Source organism: Trematomus bernacchii, unplaced genomic scaffold, assembly GCF_902827165.1.
Source record: "Trematomus bernacchii unplaced genomic scaffold, fTreBer1.1, whole genome shotgun sequence".
NCBI lineage: Eukaryota > Metazoa > Chordata > Actinopteri > Perciformes > Nototheniidae > Trematomus > Trematomus bernacchii.
Window position 1 is genome coordinate 523 of NW_022987915.1, and position 21650 is coordinate 22172.

Here is a 21650-nt window from a genome sequence, read left to right on the forward strand (position 1 = left end):
GACCCCCAGGTACCTCCATACTGCTCAGACCCCAGGTAACTCCATACTGCTCAGACCCCCAGGTACCTCCATACTGCTCAGACCCCCAGGTACCTCCATACTGCTCAGACCCCCAGGTACCTTCATACTGCTCAGACCCCCAGGCACCTCCATACTGCTCAGACCCCCAGGTACCTCCATACTGCTCAGACCCCCAGGTACCTCCATACTGCTCAGACCCCCAGGTACCTCCATACTGCTCAGACCCCCAGGTACCTCCATACTGCTCAGACCCCCAGGTACCTCCATACTGCTCAGACCCCCAGGTACCTCCATACTGCTCAGACCCCCAGGTACCTCCATACTGCTCAGACCCCCAGGTACCTCCATACTGCTCAGACCCCCAGGTACCTCCATACTGCTCAGACCCCCAGGTACCTCCATACTGCTCAGACCCCCAGGTACCTCCATACTGCTCAGACCCCCAGGTACCTCCATACTGCTCAGACCCCCAGGTACCTCCATACTGCTCAGACCCCCAGGTACCTCCATACTGCTCAGACCCCCAGGTACCTCCATACTGCTCAGACCCCCAGGCACCTCCATACTGCTCAGACCCCCAGGTACCTCCATACTGCTCAGACCCCCAGGCACCTCCATACTGCTCAGACCCCCAGGTACCTCCATACTGCTCAGACCCCCAGGCACCTCCATACTGCTCAGACCCCCAGGTACCTCCATACTGCTCAGACCCCCAGGTACCTTCATACTGCTCAGACCCCCAGGTACCTCCATACTGCTCAGACCCCCAGGCACCTCCATACTGCTCAGACCCCCAGGTACCTTCATACTGCTCAGACCCCCAGGTACCTCCATCGAAAAAAAGTCTGAATTTTGAGATTTTCCGAAAAAGGTCAGAATTTTGAGGAAGAAGTCAGAATGTTGGGATAATTAGAAGAAAGTCAGAATTTTTAGATTTTCAGAAAAAAGTCAGAATTTTGAGAAAAGTCAAAAAAATTTGTTTTTCATACCCCCCCCCACCGTTCCTCTCTAAAGCCGTACAGTTTGTCTGTCCCTCTCTAAACGTTGTCTCTCTGCAGAGGAACGAGCTGTGCGTGGCGGTGCAGCGCTGCACGGACCTGCAGAGCTCCAGCTCCTCCCCGCCCAGCCCGTACGTGGTCTACAAGTTCTACGAGTTCCTGGACCACCCCACGGCCACGGCCCCCCCCTGCTGGAGCCCCCGCCTGGAGGACCGGAGGCTCTTCCCTGTGCTGATGGACGCCGAGCTGCACCGCTACCTGCAGAGCAAGGAGCTGCTGCTCTACGTGTTCGACTACAACGAGCAGCGCATGGACACCTACCTGGGGAAGACCCGGGTCCCTCTGCTGCCCCTGAGCCGGGACCAGGGGGTCTCCGGTCAGAACTCACTTTCTGCTCTTAGTTAAAGAGAACTCTGATGCTAACGTGGCTAACACTAACTGTGACCACAGATTAAGAGAACTCTGATGCTAAAGTGAGCTTGTGTTTGTCCTCAGGGCTGTTTGAGCTGAGAGACCCCTCTGGTCTCCCCTCCGGACATATCGAGGTGACGCTGCAGTGGAGCTCCTCCTACCTTCCTCCACCAGAGAGCAGACCTCCTCCAGAGAGCAGACCTCCTCCAGAGAGCAGACCTCCTCCAGAGAGCAGACCTCCTCCAGAGCTCAGACCTCCTCCAGAGAGCAGACCTCCAGAGGAAGAGGAGGAAGTTGGAGACGTGGAAAAGGCTCTGCAGGAGGAGGAGAAACTTCCTCCCCCCTCCCCCATCCCCCTCCCAAAGGTCTATGCGTCTAAGGTCAGCAGAGAGATCAAATCTCTCGTTTATATTATTGTCTGTCTGCAGCTCAAAGAGTCCTGCTGTGAACCTGGACACGTTGAGACCCCAAAGTGTTCTGATAGAACTATAGAGTAGGGTCTGCAGCTCAGAGAGACCTGCTGTGAACCTGGACACGTTGAGACCCCAAAGTGTTCTGATAGAACTATAGAGTAGGGTCTGCAGCTCATAGAGACCTGCTGTGAACCTGGACACGTTGAGACCCCAAGTGTTCTGATAGAACTATAGAGTAGGGTCTGCAGCTCATAGAGACCTGCTGTGAACCTGGACACGTTGAGACCCCAAAGTGTTCTGATAGAACTATAGAGTAGGGTCTGCAGCTCATAGAGACCTGCTGTGAACCTGGACACGTTGAGACCCCAAAGTGTTCTGATAGAACTATAGAGTAGGGTCTGCAGCTCAGAGAGACCTGCTGTGAACCTGGACACGTTGAGACCCCAAAGTGTTCTGATAGAACTATAGAGTAGGGTCTGCAGCTCATAGAGTCCTGCTGTGAACCTGGACACGTTGAGACCCCAAAGTGTTCTGATAGAACTATAGAGTAGGGTCTGCAGCTCATAGAGACCTGCTGTGAACCTGGACACGTTGAGACCCCAAAGTGTTCTGATAGAACTATAGAGTAGGGTCTGCAGCTCAGAGAGACCTGCTGTGAACCTGGACACGTTGAGACCCCAAAGTGTTCTGATAGAACTATAGAGTAGGGTCTGCAGCTCATAGAGACCTGCTGTGAACCTGGACACGTTGAGACCCCAAAGTGTTCTGATAGAACTATAGAGTAGGGTCTGCAGCTCAGAGAGACCTGCTGTGAACCTGGACACGTTGAGACCCCAAAGTGTTCTGATAGAACTATAGAGTAGGGTCTGCAGCTCATAGAGACTTGCTGTGAACCTGGACACGTTGAGACCCCAAAGTGTTCTGAACTATAGAGTAGGGTCTGCAGCTCAGAGAGACCTGCTGTGAACCTGGACACGTTGAGACCCCAAAGTGTTCTGAACTATAGAGTAGGGTCTGCAGCTCATAGAGACTTGCTGTGAACCTGGACACGTTGAGACCCCAAAGTGTTCTGAACTATAGAGTAGGGTCTGCAGCTCAGAGAGACCTGCTGTGAACCTGGACACGTTGAGACCCCAAAGTGTTCTGAACTATAGAGTAGGGTCTGCAGCTCAGAGAGACCTGCTGTGAACCTGGACACGTTGAGACCCCCAAAGTGTTCTGAACTATAGAGTAGGGTCTGCAGCTCATAGAGACCTGCTGTGAACCAGGACACGTTGAGACCCCAAAGTGTTCTGAACTATAGAGTAGGGTCTGCAGCTCAGAGAGACCTGCTGTGAACCTGGACACGTTGAGACCCCAAAGTGTTCTGAACTATAGAGTAGGGTCTGCAGCTCATAGAGACCTGCTGTGAACCAGGACACGTTGAGACCCCAAAGTGTTCTGAACTATAGAGTAGGGTCTGCAGCTCAGAGAGACCTGCTGTGAACCTGGACACGTTGAGACCCCAAAGTGTTCTGATAGAACTATAGAGTAGGGTCTGCAGCTCAGAGAGTCCTGCTGTGAACCTGGACACGTTGAGACCCCAAAGTGTTCTGATAGAACTATAGAGTAGGGTCTGCAGCTCAGAGAGACCTGCTGTGAACCTGGACACGTTGAGACCCCAAAGTGTTCTGATAGAACTATAGAGTAGGGTCTGCAGCTCATAGAGTCCTGCTGTGAACCTGGACACGTTGAGACCCCAAAGTGTTCTGATAGAACTATAGAGTAGGGTCTGCAGCTCAAAGAGTCCTGCTGTGAACCTGGACACGTTGAGACCCCAAAGTGTTCTGATAGAACTATAGAGTAGGGTCTGCAGCTCATAGAGACCTGCTGTGAACCTGGACACGTTGAGACCCCAAAGTGTACTGATAGAACTATAGAGTAGGGTCTGCAGCTCATAGAGACCTGCTGTGAACCTGGACACGTTGAGACCCCAAAGTGTTCTGATAGAACTATAGAGTAGGGTCTGCAGCTCAGAGAGACCTGCTGTGAACCTGGACACGTTGAGACCCCAAAGTGTTCTGATAGAACTATAGAGTAGGGTCTGCAGCTCATAGAGACCTGCTGTGAACCTGGACACGTTGAGACCCCAAAGTGTTCTGATAGAACTATAGAGTAGGGTCTGCAGCTCAGAGAGACCTGCTGTGAACCTGGACACGTTGAGACCCCAAAGTGTTCTGATAGAACTATAGAGTAGGGTCTGCAGCTCAGAGAGACCTGCTGTGAACCTGGACACGTTGAGACCCCAAAGTGTTCTGAACTATAGAGTAGGGTCTGCAGCTCATAGAGACCTGCTGTGAACCTGGACACGTTGAGACCCCAAAGTGTTCTGAACTATAGAGTAGGGTCTGCAGCTCAGAGAGACCTGCTGTGAACCTGGACACGTTGAGACCCCAAAGTGTTCTGAACTATAGAGTAGGGTCTGCAGCTCATAGAAACTGCTGGATGCTGACCTGCAGATGTTTATACAGTTAGCATCAGTTCATATGTGGACAATAGTTAAAAATGGCTTGGTCAATTTTGGAAAGATGCTTTATGGTTATTGAGGATGCTGAATCAATTTCTGACATTTTCAGGATCAAACATGTCAGTTGTAACCAGAAAGTGTCCACATCTGTCCTCTCCGTGGGCTGCTCTAATGAGTTTGAAAGATTTAGGCGACCCTGGATCGTCTGTATTGGACAGATTGCTTATTGCTTTGAGGAAAGAATGATCATCTAGGTCTCTCTGTATCCAATAGGCGCGTTCACACCAAGTACTTTGCCGTATTTAGTGCCGGCACTCAGAGTCCCGGCACTTATTACCCCAGGGCATTTAGTACAGATCGCGTTCACACCGGAGTACTTTTCCCTGAGGGAAGATTACGCAAATGAGCCGATGATGTCACTTCTTCTTCTTCTGCTTTGGGTTTACTGGCAGGCCGCAAACCACTTCACGGCGTATACTGCCACCCGGAGTCCCCGGCCGGAAGTCCCCGGAGTTGGGGAAGGCTTCAGTAGAAGCTGCTGGGACTCCCAGCAGCTTCTACTGAAGCCTTCAGAGGAAATCGCCAGAACGCCGACACCTCCTCATCTCCACCGCTCCCATGTTTTATTTTGTGTTGCCATAAGTTAGTCTCTCTGCGTTTGTGCGCTGGGCGAATGCTAATGCTAATAATGCTAATGCGAGGATAATAAAATGGCGGCTCTACAAAACATTTCAGAGTTGTACGGGGCGTGGTTTGCAATTCGCCCAGCCAATCAGAACTGGGGCACTTTTTTCCCCAGGAAAGTACCATCTCTCAGCAGGCACTACACATGGGGGTAAAAGTTCCAGAGATGAAGTGCTCTTTTTGGTGTGAACGCGACATAAGGGGTACTAACGGAACTAAACGTGAAAAGTACTCCGGTGTGAACGCGGCTATTGGTCCCAACACGACTCATGGTAGTCACAATCAGCCAAGACATGTTTTGACTTTTGTCCATATAGACTTTTATACCTGCTGTCCCCCTGTACTGTAACCTGTCCTCGCTGTGGGACTAATAAAGTACTTCTGATTCCTCCATCAGGCCCCGCTGCCCAAACTCAGGCTGAGGACACGATTAAAGGACGGACCACCGGCCAAAAAGGTCTCCTTCATAGATCCCTCTGACACAGAACAGGTGAGACATAGATCCCTCTGACACAGAACAGGTGAGACATAGATCCCTCTGACATAGAACAGGTGAGACATAGATCCCTCTGATACAGAACAGGTGAGACATAGATCCCTGTGATACAGAACAGGTGAGACATAGATCCCTCTGATACAGAACAGGTGAGACATAGATCCCTCTGATATAGAACAGGTGAGACATAGATCCCTCTGATACAGAACAGGTGAGACATAGATCCCTGTGATACAGAACAGGTGAGACATAGATCCCTCTGATATAGAACAGGTGAGACATAGATCCCTGTGATACAGAACAGGTGAGACATAGATCCCTGTGATACAGAACAGGTGAGACATAGATCCCTCTGATATAGAACAGGTGAGACATAGATCCCTGTGATACAGAACAGGTGAGACATAGATCCCTCTGATATAGAACAGGTGAGACATAGATCCCTCTGATATAGAACAGGTGAGACATAGATCCCTGTGATACAGAACAGGTGAGACATAGATCCCTCTGATACAGAACAGGTGAGACATAGATCCCTGTGATACAGAACAGGTGAGACATAGATCCCTGTGATACAGAACAGGTGAGACATAGATCCCTGTGATACAGAACAGGTGAGACATAGATCCCTCTGATACAGAACAGGTGAGACATAGATCCCTCTGATACAGAACAGGTGAGACATAGATCCCTCTGATACAGAACAGGTGAGACATAGATCCCTGTGATATAGAACAGGTGAGACATAGATCCCTGTGATACAGAACAGGTGAGACATAGATCCCTGTGATACAGAACAGGTGAGACATAGATCCCTGTGATACAGAACAGGTGAGACATAGATCCCTCTGATACAGAACAGGTGAGACATAGATCCCTTTGATATAGAACAGGTGAGACATAGATCCCTGTGATACAGAACAGGTGAGACATAGATCCCTTTGATATAGAACAGGTGAGTCTCCTCAATAGCTGATAGTTTTAAACCAGTCTCTGTGAAACTCCATCATATGTTCTGTGTCTGCAGGTTTTGTCAGCAGCGACTCCACCTGCAGAAGAAGAGGAGGAGGAAGAGGAGGAAGAGGAGGAAGAGGAGGATGAGGAGGAGTCTCATGTGTCGGAGGGTCAGCTGGTCCCAGTCAGCTCCCAGTCTCTCTCCTCTGACTCTGAGATGTCGGAGGAGACCCTGCAGGGTGAGGAAGTGATGACGGGACGTTAGATAGTGCTTCACCTTCAGACTGTTGTTTCAGAGTAGTAGTAATGTCTAGAGAGACTGTGTAGGCCTGGGGCCAGTCAGACTGATGTTTCAGAGTAGTAATAATGTCTAGAGAGACTGTGTAGGCCTGGGGCCAGTCAGACTGATGTTTCAGAGTAGTATTAATGTCTAGAGAGACTGTGTGTAGGCCTGGGGCCAGTCAGACTGATGTTTCAGAGTAGTAATAATGTCTAGAGAGACTGTGTAGGCCTGGGGCCAGTCAGACTGATGTTTCAGAGTAGTAATAATGTCTAGAGAGACTGTGTAGGCCTGGGGCCAGTCAGACTGATGTTTCAGAGTAGTAATAATGTCTAGAGAGACTGTGTGTAGGCCTGGGGCCAGTCAGACTGATGTTTCAGAGTAGTAATAATGTCTAGAGAGACTGTGTAGGCCTGGGGCCAGTCAGACTGATGTTTCAGAGTAGTAATAATGTCTAGAGAGACTGTGTGTAGGCCTGGGGCCAGTCAGACTGATGTTTCAGAGTAGTAATAATGTCTAGAGAGACTGTGTGTAGGCCTGGGGCCAGTCAGACTGATGTTTCAGAGTAGTAATAATGTCTAGAGAGACTGTGTAGGCCTGGGGCCAGTCAGACTGATGTTTCAGAGTAGTAATAATGTCTAGAGAGACTGTGTGTAGGCCTGGGGCCAGTCAGACTGTTGTTAGTAACCAGTAACACATAAACTAAATGACTCTCCTCTGGAACTGGTGTTTGGTCCAGGTCTTTAGTGAACCACCAGGCACACAGGAACCACAGGACATACTTCTATATATTTATGTTTACTGTATATGTATGTAAGGAGGGATGATGTGCAGCGTTACTGACGAGGAGGTGTTGATCAGCTGATGTTCCTCTGTGCAGATGCTGCAGAGGAGGAGTCCAGTGATGACTGCATCGTGGGGGGGGGGCAGCGTGGGGAGGAAGGTCAGTGTGTGTGTGTGTGTGTGTGTGTGTGTGTGTGTGTGTGTCTTGTCTTTTTCTGATATAGACAATGACGATAAAATGAAAGTTATACCATTGATCTTGCTGCTAAGTATTCTAGTGTGTGTGTGTGTGTGTGTGTGTGTGTGTGTGTGTGTGTGTGTGTGTGTGTGTGTGTGTGTGTGTGTGTGTGTGTAGGCCTCTGAGCGCCTGCGGGTGGAGGTGGTGTCTCTGAGCTTGTCTCCGGGGTCTCGGGTGTGTTTGGACCGCAGCCTTCAGCGTCTCTTTGTAGAGTTCAGTCTGCTGGACCTCCCCACAGAGGAGACCCCGCTGTCCCTCCCCAAGCCTCCCCCAGGGAGCAGCATCAACTTCAACTACAGCAAGGGTGAGAGCAGAGAGAGAGGGGGAGCCCTGCTAACAGCTAACCGTGCTAACAGCTAACCGTGCTAACGTTAACAGCTGTAATGTAATGGCGCGTTTCCACTACACGGCCTCGCTCGGCCTCGCTCGGTATGGCTGGGCCTCGTTAGGACTGGCTCACTTTATGGCGCATTTCCATTACAGTTTAGGAACTGGGGTAGTAACTATAGTAACGCAGTGTAGGCGGAGCCGTGACGTCATCTTCAATGAGAACCCCAGAAAAACAACACAGCCGTTAGCTGTTAGCACTCAGAGCTCACAGCTCCTCATATCTGTTCAGAAACTAGACAGAAGTTAATCAAGTACAAACCACAGACTGCCTGTGTCATGGTGAATACAGTCGCTGCTTTATTTATGTCTGTATAGGCCGTTGTTGTGAGTGTGGACGGTCAGAGCATATACTGCGTTAGCTTAGCCGATCTCCATTTAGAAAACACGCATTTTAAAAGGTGTTTCTCCTGCCGTCTGTCTGCAGACTTGACAAAGCATTAATTCATGGTTTTTACTAACCGGTATCAGTATGTTGTTACTTCATCATTTTGAAACGTGTATTACAATTAAATCACGGTCAAATATGTCCATCTTGTTGTAGTTGTAGCCCCCTTGCCAGCGATGCTCTCTCTAGTTTAGCATACTCAGCCCGACTCAGCCTCGTTGTCTCTGGCCCTAGACCCACGATTTTATGAGGCCAGAAAAACTGTGAATTAGGACCCGCCGGCCGGTACTAGGCCAAGTGGAAACGCAACCAAAGACGGGCCGCTGACGTCACAGCCCTCTTAAACCGGGCTGCGCGCTGTAGTGGAAACGCGCCATAAGAGGCCTGATGCTGCTGACTGCAGTGTGTTCTATAGTGCATGGTAATGGTCTGCAGGGGCTTCCATCCCTGTGTTCCCTTCAGAGGGAGTTTCTCTCACCAGTGTGTGTTCAGCTTGTGTTTCCTGTTGCAGTGGTTCCTGTGGATGCCCAGCAGCACAGGTTGAGGCGGCGCCTGCTGAGGGGGGTCCTGAAGGGAAGACTGCCCCACATGGAGAGGTGAGAAAACACTTCATTTATCTCCAAGGAGAGTCCACGAGCTGAAGAGCTCTGACAGGACACCAGTGTGTGTGTGCGTGTGCGTGTGTGTGTGCGTGTGCGTGTGCGTGTGCGTGTGTGTGTGTGTGTGTGTGTGTGTGTGTGTGTGTGTGTGTGTGTAGGATCCGGTTCATGGTGGTGAGCGAGCCCCCGGAGGAGGAGGAGCAGGAGAGAGAGTGTGAGGAGGTCGGGGTCGCCTTCATCAGGATCCCCGAAATCACAGAGACACACAGCGAGCTGCTGGAGAGGAGGCTGCAGGGTACACACACACACACACACACACACACACACACACACACACACACACACACACACACACACACACACACACACACACACACACACACACACACACACACACACACACACACACACACACACACACACACACACACACACAGACGTTTTGTAGAGGACACAGTGACTGTCTCTGAGGAGAATTCTCGCAGATTTCCAAATGAAAATACCTAAATAAACAGAACCACATGTCCAAAAGTCACGAGGCCTTAACTGTGGTGTGTGTGTGTGTGTGTGTGTGTGTGTGTGTGTGGGTGTGTGTGTGTGTGTGTGTGCGTGTGCGTGTGGGTGTGCAGTGTTGGACATGGGGAGTGAGGAGGTAGGCACGCTGACGGTTTCTGTGGAGGGACTGGAGGCTCTGCAGGCCATCATGGAGGAGGAGGAGGAAGAGGATGCTCAGTGAGGAAGAAGAGGAGGAGGAAGAGCAGCTCCTCCCTGCTCGTCATCATGAGGCGACAGCACAGACCAGTCAGCGGGTCAAACTGAAACTGGTTGTGTAGATTTGTAAATGTTTTTAATACGAAGAGAAAAAGAGTGTTTGTTTCTCAGTCAGTTGTTTCTTTGACGGTCAATAAAGTAAAATGAAAACCATGTTCCCTCTCCTGTAGTGTTTGTGTGTGTGTGTGTGTGTGTGTGTGTGTGTGTGTGTGTGTGTGTGTGTGTGTGTGTGTGTGTGGTGTGTGTGTGTGTGTGTGTGTGTGTGTGTGTGTGTGTGTGTGTGTGTGTGTGTGTGTGTGTGTGTGTGTGTGTGTGTGTGTGTGTGTGTTTGTGTGTGTGTGTGTTCTCCAGAGCAGACCTGGGCATCGTACGGCCCCCGGGCCACATACGGCCCTTTGGTTGACTCTGACCGGCCCGTGTAAGGCTAATTGGAAATTACAAAATAAACATATTTTCTAACTTTACCTCATGCATGGACTAAAGCTGCATTGCTTTTATTTTGAAGTTGTTTTTTATTCACGTGCATAATGACGCAATACGTATATCAAGACGTGCACATGATTGGATCCTTGTCACAAGACGACTTTAGCCCTCAAAAAAATGTCCGCTAAAAAAAGAAAGGTAGATGCTGAATGCAGGGTTTTCAACAAAAATTGGACTGCTAAGTATTTATTTACTGAAGTCGGAGGTAAAACCGTGTGTTTAGTTTGCGGGGAGCAGATCGCCGTGTTTAAGGAGTACAATGTGAGTCGACATTACGAGACGAAACACGCGGAGAAATATAAAAACTTGACTGACGCTGAAAGGGCGCGGACATCGGAAGCTTTGCTAGCTAAGCTGCAAAAGCAGCAAGGCTTTTTTACCAAGCTTCACACATCCAGTGATGCAGCAACCATGACCAGCTTTGTGATATCCCACAAAATTGCTAAAAACAGTAAGCCATTCTCGGAGGGGGAGTTTGTCAAAGAGTGCTTGGTGGACTCTGCAGCACTAATATGCCCTGAAAAAAAAGCCGCATTTGAGCAAGTCCCGCGTCCAGGCGAACCGTGACTAGAAGGATCGAGGACATTGCGGGGAATCTGGAGCTTCAGCTGCAACGTGAAGTGGCAAGTTACGACTTTTTCTCCTTGGCTTTGGACGAGAGCTGTGATGTCCGCGACACAGCCCAGTTACTCATATTCGTCCGCGGGATAACACCGGACTTCAAGATTACGGAGGAGCTGGCAGCAATGCGGTCGATGAAAGGGACGACGACAGGGAGCGATCTGTTCACGGAGGTAAACGAGTGCATGGACACGCATACATATGTGAACAAACATTTTCAATTATGAAGTTTACGAAATCCAGGTATAGATCCTCTCTCACTGATGATCATCTGTCAGCTGTGCTTCGCATCTCCACCTCAGACATTCAACCTGACTTTGATGCACTCGTTAAAGCCCAGCAGAGACTAGATTTCTCTCACTGAACAAGAAAAGAGAACTTAAAAACACCAAATGAGGTGTTGGCATGTAAAGGCACCAACTAGCAGTGAACTGGGACACTTTCTTTGGAAGCCTTTTTCTCAAAATCACAGTTCAGTGATGTTTAGTGACAGTTCAATATGATGTATCTTGCTTAATATTTGGAGTACAAAGACAATATTGTGATGTCTTTAGAATGCTAAGAACCTCTTTCCAACAGTAAATGAAACTCAAAATGTGTTTGAGTGAATGTGACTGAAAATGTTCACTAATGAGTCACAAATGGTGAAAAACGTTCATTTTGTTTACCATTGTTTTGGGAAATTTGATTTAATAAATGACATTTTTTTGTAAGGCAACCTCACTTTTTCATTGCTTAACTATAACATATACTCTTACCAGCTTGTCAAAACAATGCTATTTACTGCTTTTTATAAAGAAATACAATTAATATTATGCAGAATTGAGTTCAGCCTTTTGGCCCGGCCCTCCACAATATTTTCAGTTTCTCATGTGGCCCCATGGAAAAAATAATTGCCCACCCCTGCTCCAGAGGGAGTTTCTCAATCAAATTGAATCCAGATCAATAATGACAGACATTATAGTGATCAATAATTGCAGGTGTTGATGGAGCGTTGCATTGAACTCAGATCAAGGCCTTCACACAGCAGTCTCACCAGAGAGTCTATTCCCCTCATAGCTGAGGAACCAAAGGGAAAGGCTCATGGTGGCTGGTCCCTTCACACAGTCTCAGATCTCAAGCATCAGGCTCTTAGTTTCAGTCCTCGTCCATTTGCAATGATTTTAGTGTTGGAAGATTTGTTTGTATTATTATGTACAGGTGAAGGTAACAGGTTGCGGTCGCTGCTATCCTCCAAAGATGGAAGACTTGCCGTTGATGACGTCACATTCCCATTCCCTATTAGGCCTGAATGTTTCACACGTGGCTTCATCTCCTCTTCCTCACACCTGACCTGTGTTTCATCAGAGGGTCAGTTAGCAGCATCTAGTGGACAGCTAGCAGAACTACACCCCCTCTCACACTGACCATTCACCCTGACCTGTGTTTCATTAGAGGGTCAGTTAGCAGCACCTAGTGGACAGCTAGCAGAACTACACCCCCTCTCACACTGACCATTCACCCTGACCTGTGTTTCATTAGAGGGTCAGTTAGCAGCACCTAGTGGACAGCTAGCAGAACTACACCCCCTCTCACACTGACCATTCACCCTGATCTGTGTTTCATTAGAGGGTCAGTTAGCAGCACCTAGTGGACAGCTAGCAGAACTACACCCCCTCTCACACTGACCATTCACCCTGATCTGTGTTTCATTAGAGGGTCAGTTAGCAGCACCTAGTGGACAGCTAGCAGAACTACACCCCCTCTCACACTGACCATTCACCCTGACCTGTGTTTCATCAGAGGGTCAGTTAGCAGCATCTAGTGGACAGCTAGCAGAACTACACCCCCTCTCACACTGACCATTCACCCTGACCTGTGTTTCATTAGAGGGTCAGTTAGCAGCATCTAGTGGACAGCTAGCAGAACTACACCTCTTCTCACACTGACCATTCACCCTGACCTGTGTTTCATCAGAGGGTCAGTTAGCAGCACCTAGTGGACAGCTAGCAGAACTACACCCCCTCTCACACTGACCATTCACCCTGACCTGTGTTTCATTAGAGGGTCAGTTAGCAGCACCTAGTGGACAGCTAGCAGAACTACACCCCCTCTCACACTGACCATTCACCCTGACCTGTGTTTCATCAGAGGGTCAGTTAGCAGCATCTAGTGGACAGCTAGCAGAACTACACCCCCTCTCACACTGACCATTCACCCTGATCTGTGTTTCATTAGAGGGTCAGTTAGCAGCACCTAGTGGACAGCTAGCAGAACTACACCCCCTCTCACACTGACCATTCACCCTGACCTGTGTTTCATTAGAGGGTCAGTTAGCAGCATCTAGTGGACAGCTAGCAGAACTACACCCCCTCTCACACTGACTGGGCTCAGTCACTCTGAATTGTTTGGACACTGAAAATCTTCGCGGTCCTGAGAACAACTCAGTTTAGAAACAGAGTATGTATCAGCAAAAGCATGTGGGTGAACAAAACAGACATTATGATAGTCAGTGGTAAAGACAAAGACAGACCTCTCTCTCATGATATAAGTTTCTCTCCTTCTACAGGTTCCCCGTGGGTGGAAAAATATTTCAACACTTCAAACTCCGCCCCCCCCCCCCCAACCCAACCCAACCCTTTCCTCTGCGACTCAGAGCGGAAGTAAAGTAGAGTTCACCTTTCACGTGAGTCACATCTGAAACAGTTGGTGTTCAAACTGTTGAATAAAAGGAGATATAAGGGAATAGCAGGCAGAACCAGGACTGAGGAGGACGAGATCAGCAGGGTTTCTGTGGACCTGAAGAGAGTTCAGCAGGTGAGGACCCTCCCCCAGGAGTCTGTTCCTTCATCAGCATCACTGTGATCACATTGATATATGATCTATCTATATATATATATATATATATATATATATATGCTCCATCCACATTTTCACCTAAACTGTTGATATAGATGGAGAATAAAAGTGGACCTAAAACAGAACCTTGTGGTACACCATTAGCAGTGTTGTGCTGGTTACTGAAAACCAGTAAACACACACATACACACACACACACACACACGAGGTAGAATGAGCACCATAACTAGCTCCCTGAAAGCGGGTGACTCCACTGTAGAAATAGCCTGCATGTGTTCTACAACATACCGTGCAATGGCTTTATCAACTTTTCCCTGGCTAGCAGTCCCTCGGTTAAAATCCAGCAGCTGTTGCTTAGGTGGAGGTGGAGTGGCGTCGGATGAGTCTGGGTCTGTGGTCTTAGCTCTTCTGAGTGGTTAAACATTACTAATGGTCCATTAGTAATGTTTAACCACTCAGAAGAGAACCCATCAAATTGAACACATTGGGACCTTTCAGCGAGGTAGTTCACAATCCACCCCACTGCATGGCTGGATATTACATTACAAATGTTCAGAAAGAGGTAACCACAAAGCGATATTTAACTGAAAACACTAGGGAAATGTTTACTCAGAATTTTTCTTCCACACTTGCCCCTGCTAGCATCTCAGTAAATGAGCTAGTAGATCATTTTAATTCAAAAATTAAAAATAAGAAAGAGGATCAGTCCTGTTCTGAAGTCTTTACACTGGTTCCTCACTGACACTAATACCCCTTTCACACCAACGGTGTTTCAGGGCCGGTTCGGTGCTGGTGCTTGAAAAGCACCGGGTTTTCCTGTTCACACCGCAGCGGAGCAGCGTCATAGCTCCGGAATCCGGTTCGTTTCGAGCAACAAAAAGTTGTCCGTCTAGAAGCAAGAACCGCATACGTCACGCTTACGTCGGAGGGGGGCGAGATTAACCTGAGCTAACACTTAAGGCGAGTACGGCAAATAAAAGTTGTAACAAGCAGTACTGAGCAAAGTGACTAGAACGCAACCACACACTTGTTAAAAAAAACACACTTTATAAAGTCAGGCAACACTAACCAGGCTTCGTGTGGTTCTGTTTATTTGTACCTTACTTTGACCATCCGTTCGCTGTTATTGATCATTGTGGAGAGCAGGCAGACGTTTGTTATTATAGCAGCTATCGGATGGAATCAATACATGGGCTGCACAGGTTGTCATGTCCGACTATCACAAGTAGAATCATAATGAAAAATACCTCGGTAAAAAGTGCCTGTAGAAAACGGCTTAGCAAGTAGTCAGTTTAGCTTCGGTTGCTATGCTAACATCACCCATGTTATACCAGAGAAACTTTCATAACAGCGTTGTGATGCCAAACAGCGTCAATTCAGACTGACACCAAACAGCGTCAATTCAGACTGACACACATTCACTTAAGGGGAACTGGGGATATGTATCAGCTGCTTGTGTGACAGTCAGACAGTGAATACTTTAGAGCCGTGTGAGCTAACCCGGAGCTAACGGGAGAATACACTCGTGGAAGAGCAGCCAGCACTGCAGCGGTCGCTAAATGAAACACATTAATAAACAATGAACCACGGCACTCTGGAGAAAAGTATAAGGTTGGAGAAGTCGTTATTTAATTTAATCTGGCTTCGTATGATTAAAAGCAACGCAGTCCCCGGCCCGTTGTTGTTGTGAGGTGAGCTCCGGCGTTGGGGAGAAACTCAGCGACGTAAACTGTGACGTCATGACGCAGCAGCGGCAGCACCAGTCGGGCTCTGAGCGGTGTGAAAAGAGCCGGCGCTAAACCGAAGAACCGGTTCTGAACCAGAAAAGCTCTAGCACGGAGCTTGAACCGGAGTTGCGTTGGTGTGAAAGGGGCATTAGAAAAAGGATCACTCCAGTTCTGAAGTCTTTACACTGGTTCCTCACTAACACTAAGAAAGTGGATCAGTCCTGTTCTGAAGTCCTTACACTGGTTCCTCACTGACACTAAGAAAGTGGATCAGTCCTGTTCTGAAGTCCTTACACTGGTTCCTCACTGACACTAAGAAAGTGGATCAGTCCAGTTCTGAAGTCTTTACACTGGTTCCTCACTGACACTAAGAAAGTGGATCAGTCCTGTTCTGAAGTCTTTACACTGGTTCCTCACTGACACTAAGAAAGTGGATCAGTCCTGTTCTGAAGTCTTTACACTGGTTCCTCACTAACACTAAGAAAGTGGATCAGTCCGGTTCTGAAGTCTTTACACTGGTTCCTCACTGACACTAAGAAAGTGGATCAGTCCAGTTCTGAAGTCTTTACACTGGTTCCTCACTAACACTAAGAAAGTGGATCAGTCCTGTTCTGAAGTCTTTACACTGGTTCCTCACTGACACTAAGAAAGTGGATCAGTCCTGTTCTGAAGTCTTTACACTGGTTCCTCACTGACACTAAGAAAGTGGATCAGTCCAGTTCTGAAGTCTTTACACTGGTTCCTCACTGACACTAAGAAAGTGGATCAGTCCTGTTCTGAAGTCTTTACACTGGTTCCTCACTGACACTAAGAAAGTGGATCAGTCCTGTTCTGAAGTCTTTACACTGGTTCCTCACTAACACTAAGAAAGTGGATCAGTCCTGTTCTGAAGTCTTTACACTGGTTCCTCACTGACACTAAGAAAGTGGATCAGTCCAGTTCTGAAGTCCTTACACTGGTTCCTCACTAACACTAAGAAAGTGGATCAGTCCTGTTCTGAAGTCTTTACACTGGTTCCTCACTGACACTAAGAAAGTGGATCAGTCCAGTTCTGAAGTCTTTACACTGGTTCCTCACTAACACTAAGAAAGTGGATCAGTCCTGTTCTGAAGTCTTTACACTGGTTCCTCACTGACACTAAGAAAGTGGATCAGTCCAGTTCTGAAGTCTTTACACTGGTTCCTCACTGACACTAAGAAAGTGGATCAGTCCAGTTCTGAAGTCTTTACACTGACTTCCTGTGTGTCAAAGAATAGATTTCAAAATATTGTTGCTGGTTTATAAAGCACTGAATGGTTTAGGCCCAAAATCCATTTCTGACCTGCTAAATGATGAACCATCCAGATCTCTCAGGTCTTCAGGGACTGGTCAGCTTTCTGTCCCCAGAGTCAGAACTAAACATGGAGAAGTTCAGTTATTATGCTCCAAACATCTGGAGCAAACTCCCAGAAACCTGCAGGTCCGCTGCAACTCTGACTACTTTTAAATCCAGGCTGAAGACTTTTCTCTTTGCCGCTGCTTTTAATTGAACTATTCACATCTTAAACTGCACTGTCACTTTTATCCATGTATTTTTTATTTTAATGTTTATTTTATTATCTTTACTTTTTAATGACTGATTTTAAATGTCTTTCATTTTTTGTAAAGCACTTTGAATTGCCTTGTGTTGAAAGGTGCTATATAAATACACTTGCCTTGCCTTGCCTTGCATTATTGTATTTTTCATTATGATTCTACTTGTGATAGTCGAACATGAGTCATGACAACCTGTGCAGCCCATGTATTGATTCCATCTGATAGCTGCTATAATACAAAACAAAACGTCTGCCTGCTCTCCACAATGATCAACATCATTACATGACATTACATTTAGCTGACGCTTTTATCCAAAGAGACTTACAATAAGTGCATTCGACCAGGAAGATACAAACTTGAGGAAAACAGACTCATATAAGTACATCAGGTTTCATAGAGCCAAAACATTTCAAGTGCTACTCAACTAGCTTTAGATAAGCCAGTGCTTTGTTAGTATATAAGTGCTTTGTTAGTATATAAGTGCTTTGTTAGTATATAAGTGCTCTGTTAGTATATAAGTGCTCTGTTAGTATATAAGTGCTCAGTTAGTATATAAGTGCTCAGTTAGTATATAAGTGCTCAGTTAGTATATAAGTGCTCTGTTAGTATATAAGTGCTCTGTTAGTATATAAGTGCTCAGTTAGTATATAAGTGCTCAGTTAGTATATAAGTGCTCAGTTAGTATACAAGTGCTCTGTTAGTATACAAGTGCTCAGTTAGTATATAAGTGCTCAGTTAGTATATAAGTGCTCAGTTAGTATATAAGTGCTTTGTTAGTATACAAGTGCTTTGTTAGTATATAAGTGCTCAGTTAGTATATAAGTGCTCAGTTAGTATACAAGTGCTCTGTTAGTATACAAGTGCTCAGTTAGTATATAAGTGCTCAGTTAGTATATAAGTGCTCAGTTAGTATAAATGCGAAAGTGCTCAGTTAGTAATACAAGTGCTCGTTAGTATATAAGTGCTCAGTTAGTATATAAGTGCTCAGTTAGTATATAAGTGCTCAGTTAGTATATAAGTGCTCTGTTAGTATATAAGTGCTCTGTTAGTATATAAGTGCTCTGTTAGTATATAAGTGCTCTGTTAGTATATAAGTGCTCAGTTAGTATATAAGTGCTCAGTTAGTATATAAGTGCTCAGTTAGTATACAAGTGCTCTGTTAGTATACAAGTGCTCAGTTAGTATACAAGTGCTCAGTTAGTATATAAGTGCTCAGTTAGTATATAAGTGCTCAGTTAGTATACAAGTGCTTTGTTAGTATATAAGTGCTCAGTTAGTATATAAGTGCTCAGTTAGTATACAAGTGCTCTGTTAGTATACAAGTGCTCAGTTAGTATATAAGTGCTCAGTTAGTATATAAGTGCTCAGTTAGTATATAAGTGCTCTGTTAGTATACAAGTGCTCTGTTAGTATATAAGTGCTCTGTTAGTATACAAGTGCTTTGTTAGTATATAAGTGCTCAGTTAGTATACAAGTGCTCTGTTAGTATACAAGTGCTCTGTTAGTATATAAGTGCTCTGTTAGTATATAAGTGCTCAGTTAGTATATAAGTGCTCTGTTAGTATATAAGTGCTCTGTTAGTATACAAGTGCTTTGTTAGTATACAAGTGCTCTGTTAGTATATAAGTGCTCTGTTAGTATATAAGTGCTCAGTTAGTATACAAGTGCTTTGTTAGTATACAAGTGCTCTGTTAGTATATAAGTGCTCAGTTAGTATACAAGTGCTCTGTTAGTATACAAGTGCTCTGTTAGTATATAAGTGCTCTGTTAGTATATAAGTGCTCTGTTAGTATACAAGTGCTCTGTTAGTATACAAGTGCTCTGTTAGTATATAAGTGCTCTGTTAGTATACAAGTGCTCTGTTAGTATATAAGTGCTTAGTTAGTATACAAGTGCTCTGTTAGTATATAAGTGCTCTGTTAGTATACAAGTGCTCTGTTAGTATACAAGTGCTCTGTTAGTATATAAGTGCTCTGTTAGTATACAAGTGCTCTGTTAGTATATAAGTGCTTAGTTAGTATACAAGTGCTCTGTTAGTATATAAGTGCTCTGTTAGTATACAAGTGCTCTGTTAGTATATAAGTGCTCTGTTAGTATACAAGTGCTCTGTTAGTATATAAGTGCTCTGTTAGTATACAAGTGCTCTGTTAGTATATAAGTGCTCTGTTAGTATACAAGTGCTCTGTTAGTATATAAGTGCTTAGTTAGTATATAAGTGCTCTGTTAGTATATAAGTGCTCTGTTAGTATACAAGTGCTCTGTTAGTATATAAGTGCTCTGTTAGTATACAAGTGCTCTGTTAGTATACAAGTGCTCTGTTAGTATATAAGTGCTCAGTTAGTATACAAGTGCTCTGTTAGTATATAAGTGCTCTGTTAGTATACAAGTGCTCTGTTAGTATATAAGTGCTCTGTTAGTATATAAGTGCTCTGTTAGTATATAAGTGCTCTGTTAGTATATAAGTGCTCTGTTAGTATACAAGTGCTCTGTTAGTATATAAGTGCTCTGTTAGTATATAAGTGCTTTGTTAGTATATAAGTGCTCAGTTAGTATATAAGTGCTCTGTTAGTATATAAGTGCTCTGTTAGTATATAAGTGCTCTGTTAGTATATAAGTGCTTTGTTAGTATATAAGTGCTTCTGTTAGTATATAAGTGCTCTGTTAGTATATAAGTGCTTGTTAGTATATAAGTGCTTTGTTAGTATACAAGTGCTCTGTTAGTATATAAGTGCTCAGTTAGTATATAAGTGCTCAGTTAGTATATAAGTGCTCTGTTAGTATACAAGTGCTCTGTTAGTATATAAGTGCTCAGTTAGTATATAAGTGCTCTGTTAGTATATAAGTGCTCTTAGTTAGTATATAAGTGCTCTGTTAGTATATAAGTGCTCTGTTAGTATAAGTGCTAGTAGTATATAAGTGCTCCTGTTAGTATATAAGTGCTCTGTTAGTATATAAGTGCTTTGTTAGTATATAAGTGCTCTGTTAGTATATAAGTGCTTAGTTAGTATATAAGTGCTCTGTTAGTATATAAGTGCTCTGTTAGTATATAAGTGCTTTGTTAGTATATAAGTGCTTTGTTAGTATATAAGTGCTTTGTTAGTATATAAGTGCTCAGTTAGTATATAAGTGCTCTGTTAGTATATAAGTGCTTTGTTAGTATATAAGTGCTTTGTTAGTATATAAGTGCTTTGTTAGTATACAAGTGCTCAGTTAGTATATAAGTGCTCAGTTAGTATATAAGTGCTCAGTTAGTATACAAGTGCTCTGTTAGTATATAAGTGCTCTGTTAGTATATAAGTGCTCAGTTAGTATACAAGTGCTCTGTTAGTATACAAGTGCTTTGTTAGTATATAAGTGCTCAGTTAGTATATAAGTGCTTTGTTAGTATACAAGTGCTCAGTTAGTATATAAGTGCTCAGTTAGTATATAAGTGCTCAGTTAGTATACAAGTGCTCTGTTAGTATATAAGTGCTCTGTTAGTATATAAGTGCTCAGTTAGTATACAAGTGCTCTGTTAGTATACAAGTGCTCTGTTAGTATATAAGTGCTCTGTTAGTATATAAGTGCTCTGTTAGTATACAAGTGCTTTGTTAGTATACAAGTGCTCTGTTAGTATATAAGTGCTCAGTTAGTATATAAGTGCTCTGTTAGTATACAAGTGCTCTGTTAGTATATAAGTGCTCTGTTAGTATACAAGTGCTTTGTTAGTATACAAGTGCTCTGTTAGTATATAAGTGCTCTGTTAGTATATAAGTGCTCTGTTAGTATACAAGTGCTCTGTTAGTATATAAGTGCTCAGTTAGTATACAAGTGCTCTGTTAGTATACAAGTGCTCTGTTAGTATATAAGTGCTCTGTTAGTATACAAGTGCTTTGTTAGTATATAAGTGCTTTGTTAGTATATAAGTGCTCTGTTAGTATACAAGTGCTTTGTTAGTATATAAGTGCTCTGTTAGTATATAAGTGCTCTGTTAGTATATAAGTGCTTTGTTAGTATATAAGTGCTTAGTTAGTATATAAGTGCTCTGTTAGTATATAAGTGCTCTGTTAGTATATAAGTGCTTTGTTAGTATATAAGTGCTCTGTTAGTATCTAAGTGCTCAGTTAGTATATAAGTGCTTTGTTAGTATATAAGTGCTTTGTTAGTATCTAAGTGCTCAGTTAGTATATAAGTGCTTTGTTAGTATATAAGTGCTCAGTTAGTATATAAGTGCTCTGTTAGTATATAAGTGCTTTGTTAGTATATAAGTGCTCTGTTAGTATATAAGTGCTTTGTTAGTATATAAGTGCTCAGTTAGTATATAAGTGCTCAGTTAGTATATAAGTGCTCTGTTAGTATATAAGTGCTTTGTTAGTATATAAGTGCTCTGTTAGTATATAAGTGCTTTGTTAGTATATAAGTGCTCAGTTAGTATATAAGTGCTCAGTTAGTATATAAGTGCTTTGTTAGTATATAAGTGCTCAGTTAGTATATAAGT

At 44.8% G+C, this 21650-nt stretch overlaps 1 protein-coding gene across 1 annotated transcript; it reads left to right on the top strand.

The window, feature by feature from the left end:
* Nucleotides 1-1079: 1079 nt before the first annotated feature.
* LOC117470615 (protein fantom-like) lies at nt 1080-10082 on the top strand (the record flags this gene model as incomplete). The annotated part of the gene is given in 9 exon segments (XM_034115428.1): nt 1080-1395; nt 1515-1810; nt 5431-5523; nt 6557-6730; nt 7644-7706; nt 7902-8088; nt 9071-9155; nt 9317-9453; nt 9788-10082. Coding segments are annotated over 9 exon segments (1458 nt in total), but the record flags the coding sequence as incomplete, so codon positions are not given.
* Nucleotides 10083-21650: the final 11568 nt, after the last annotated feature.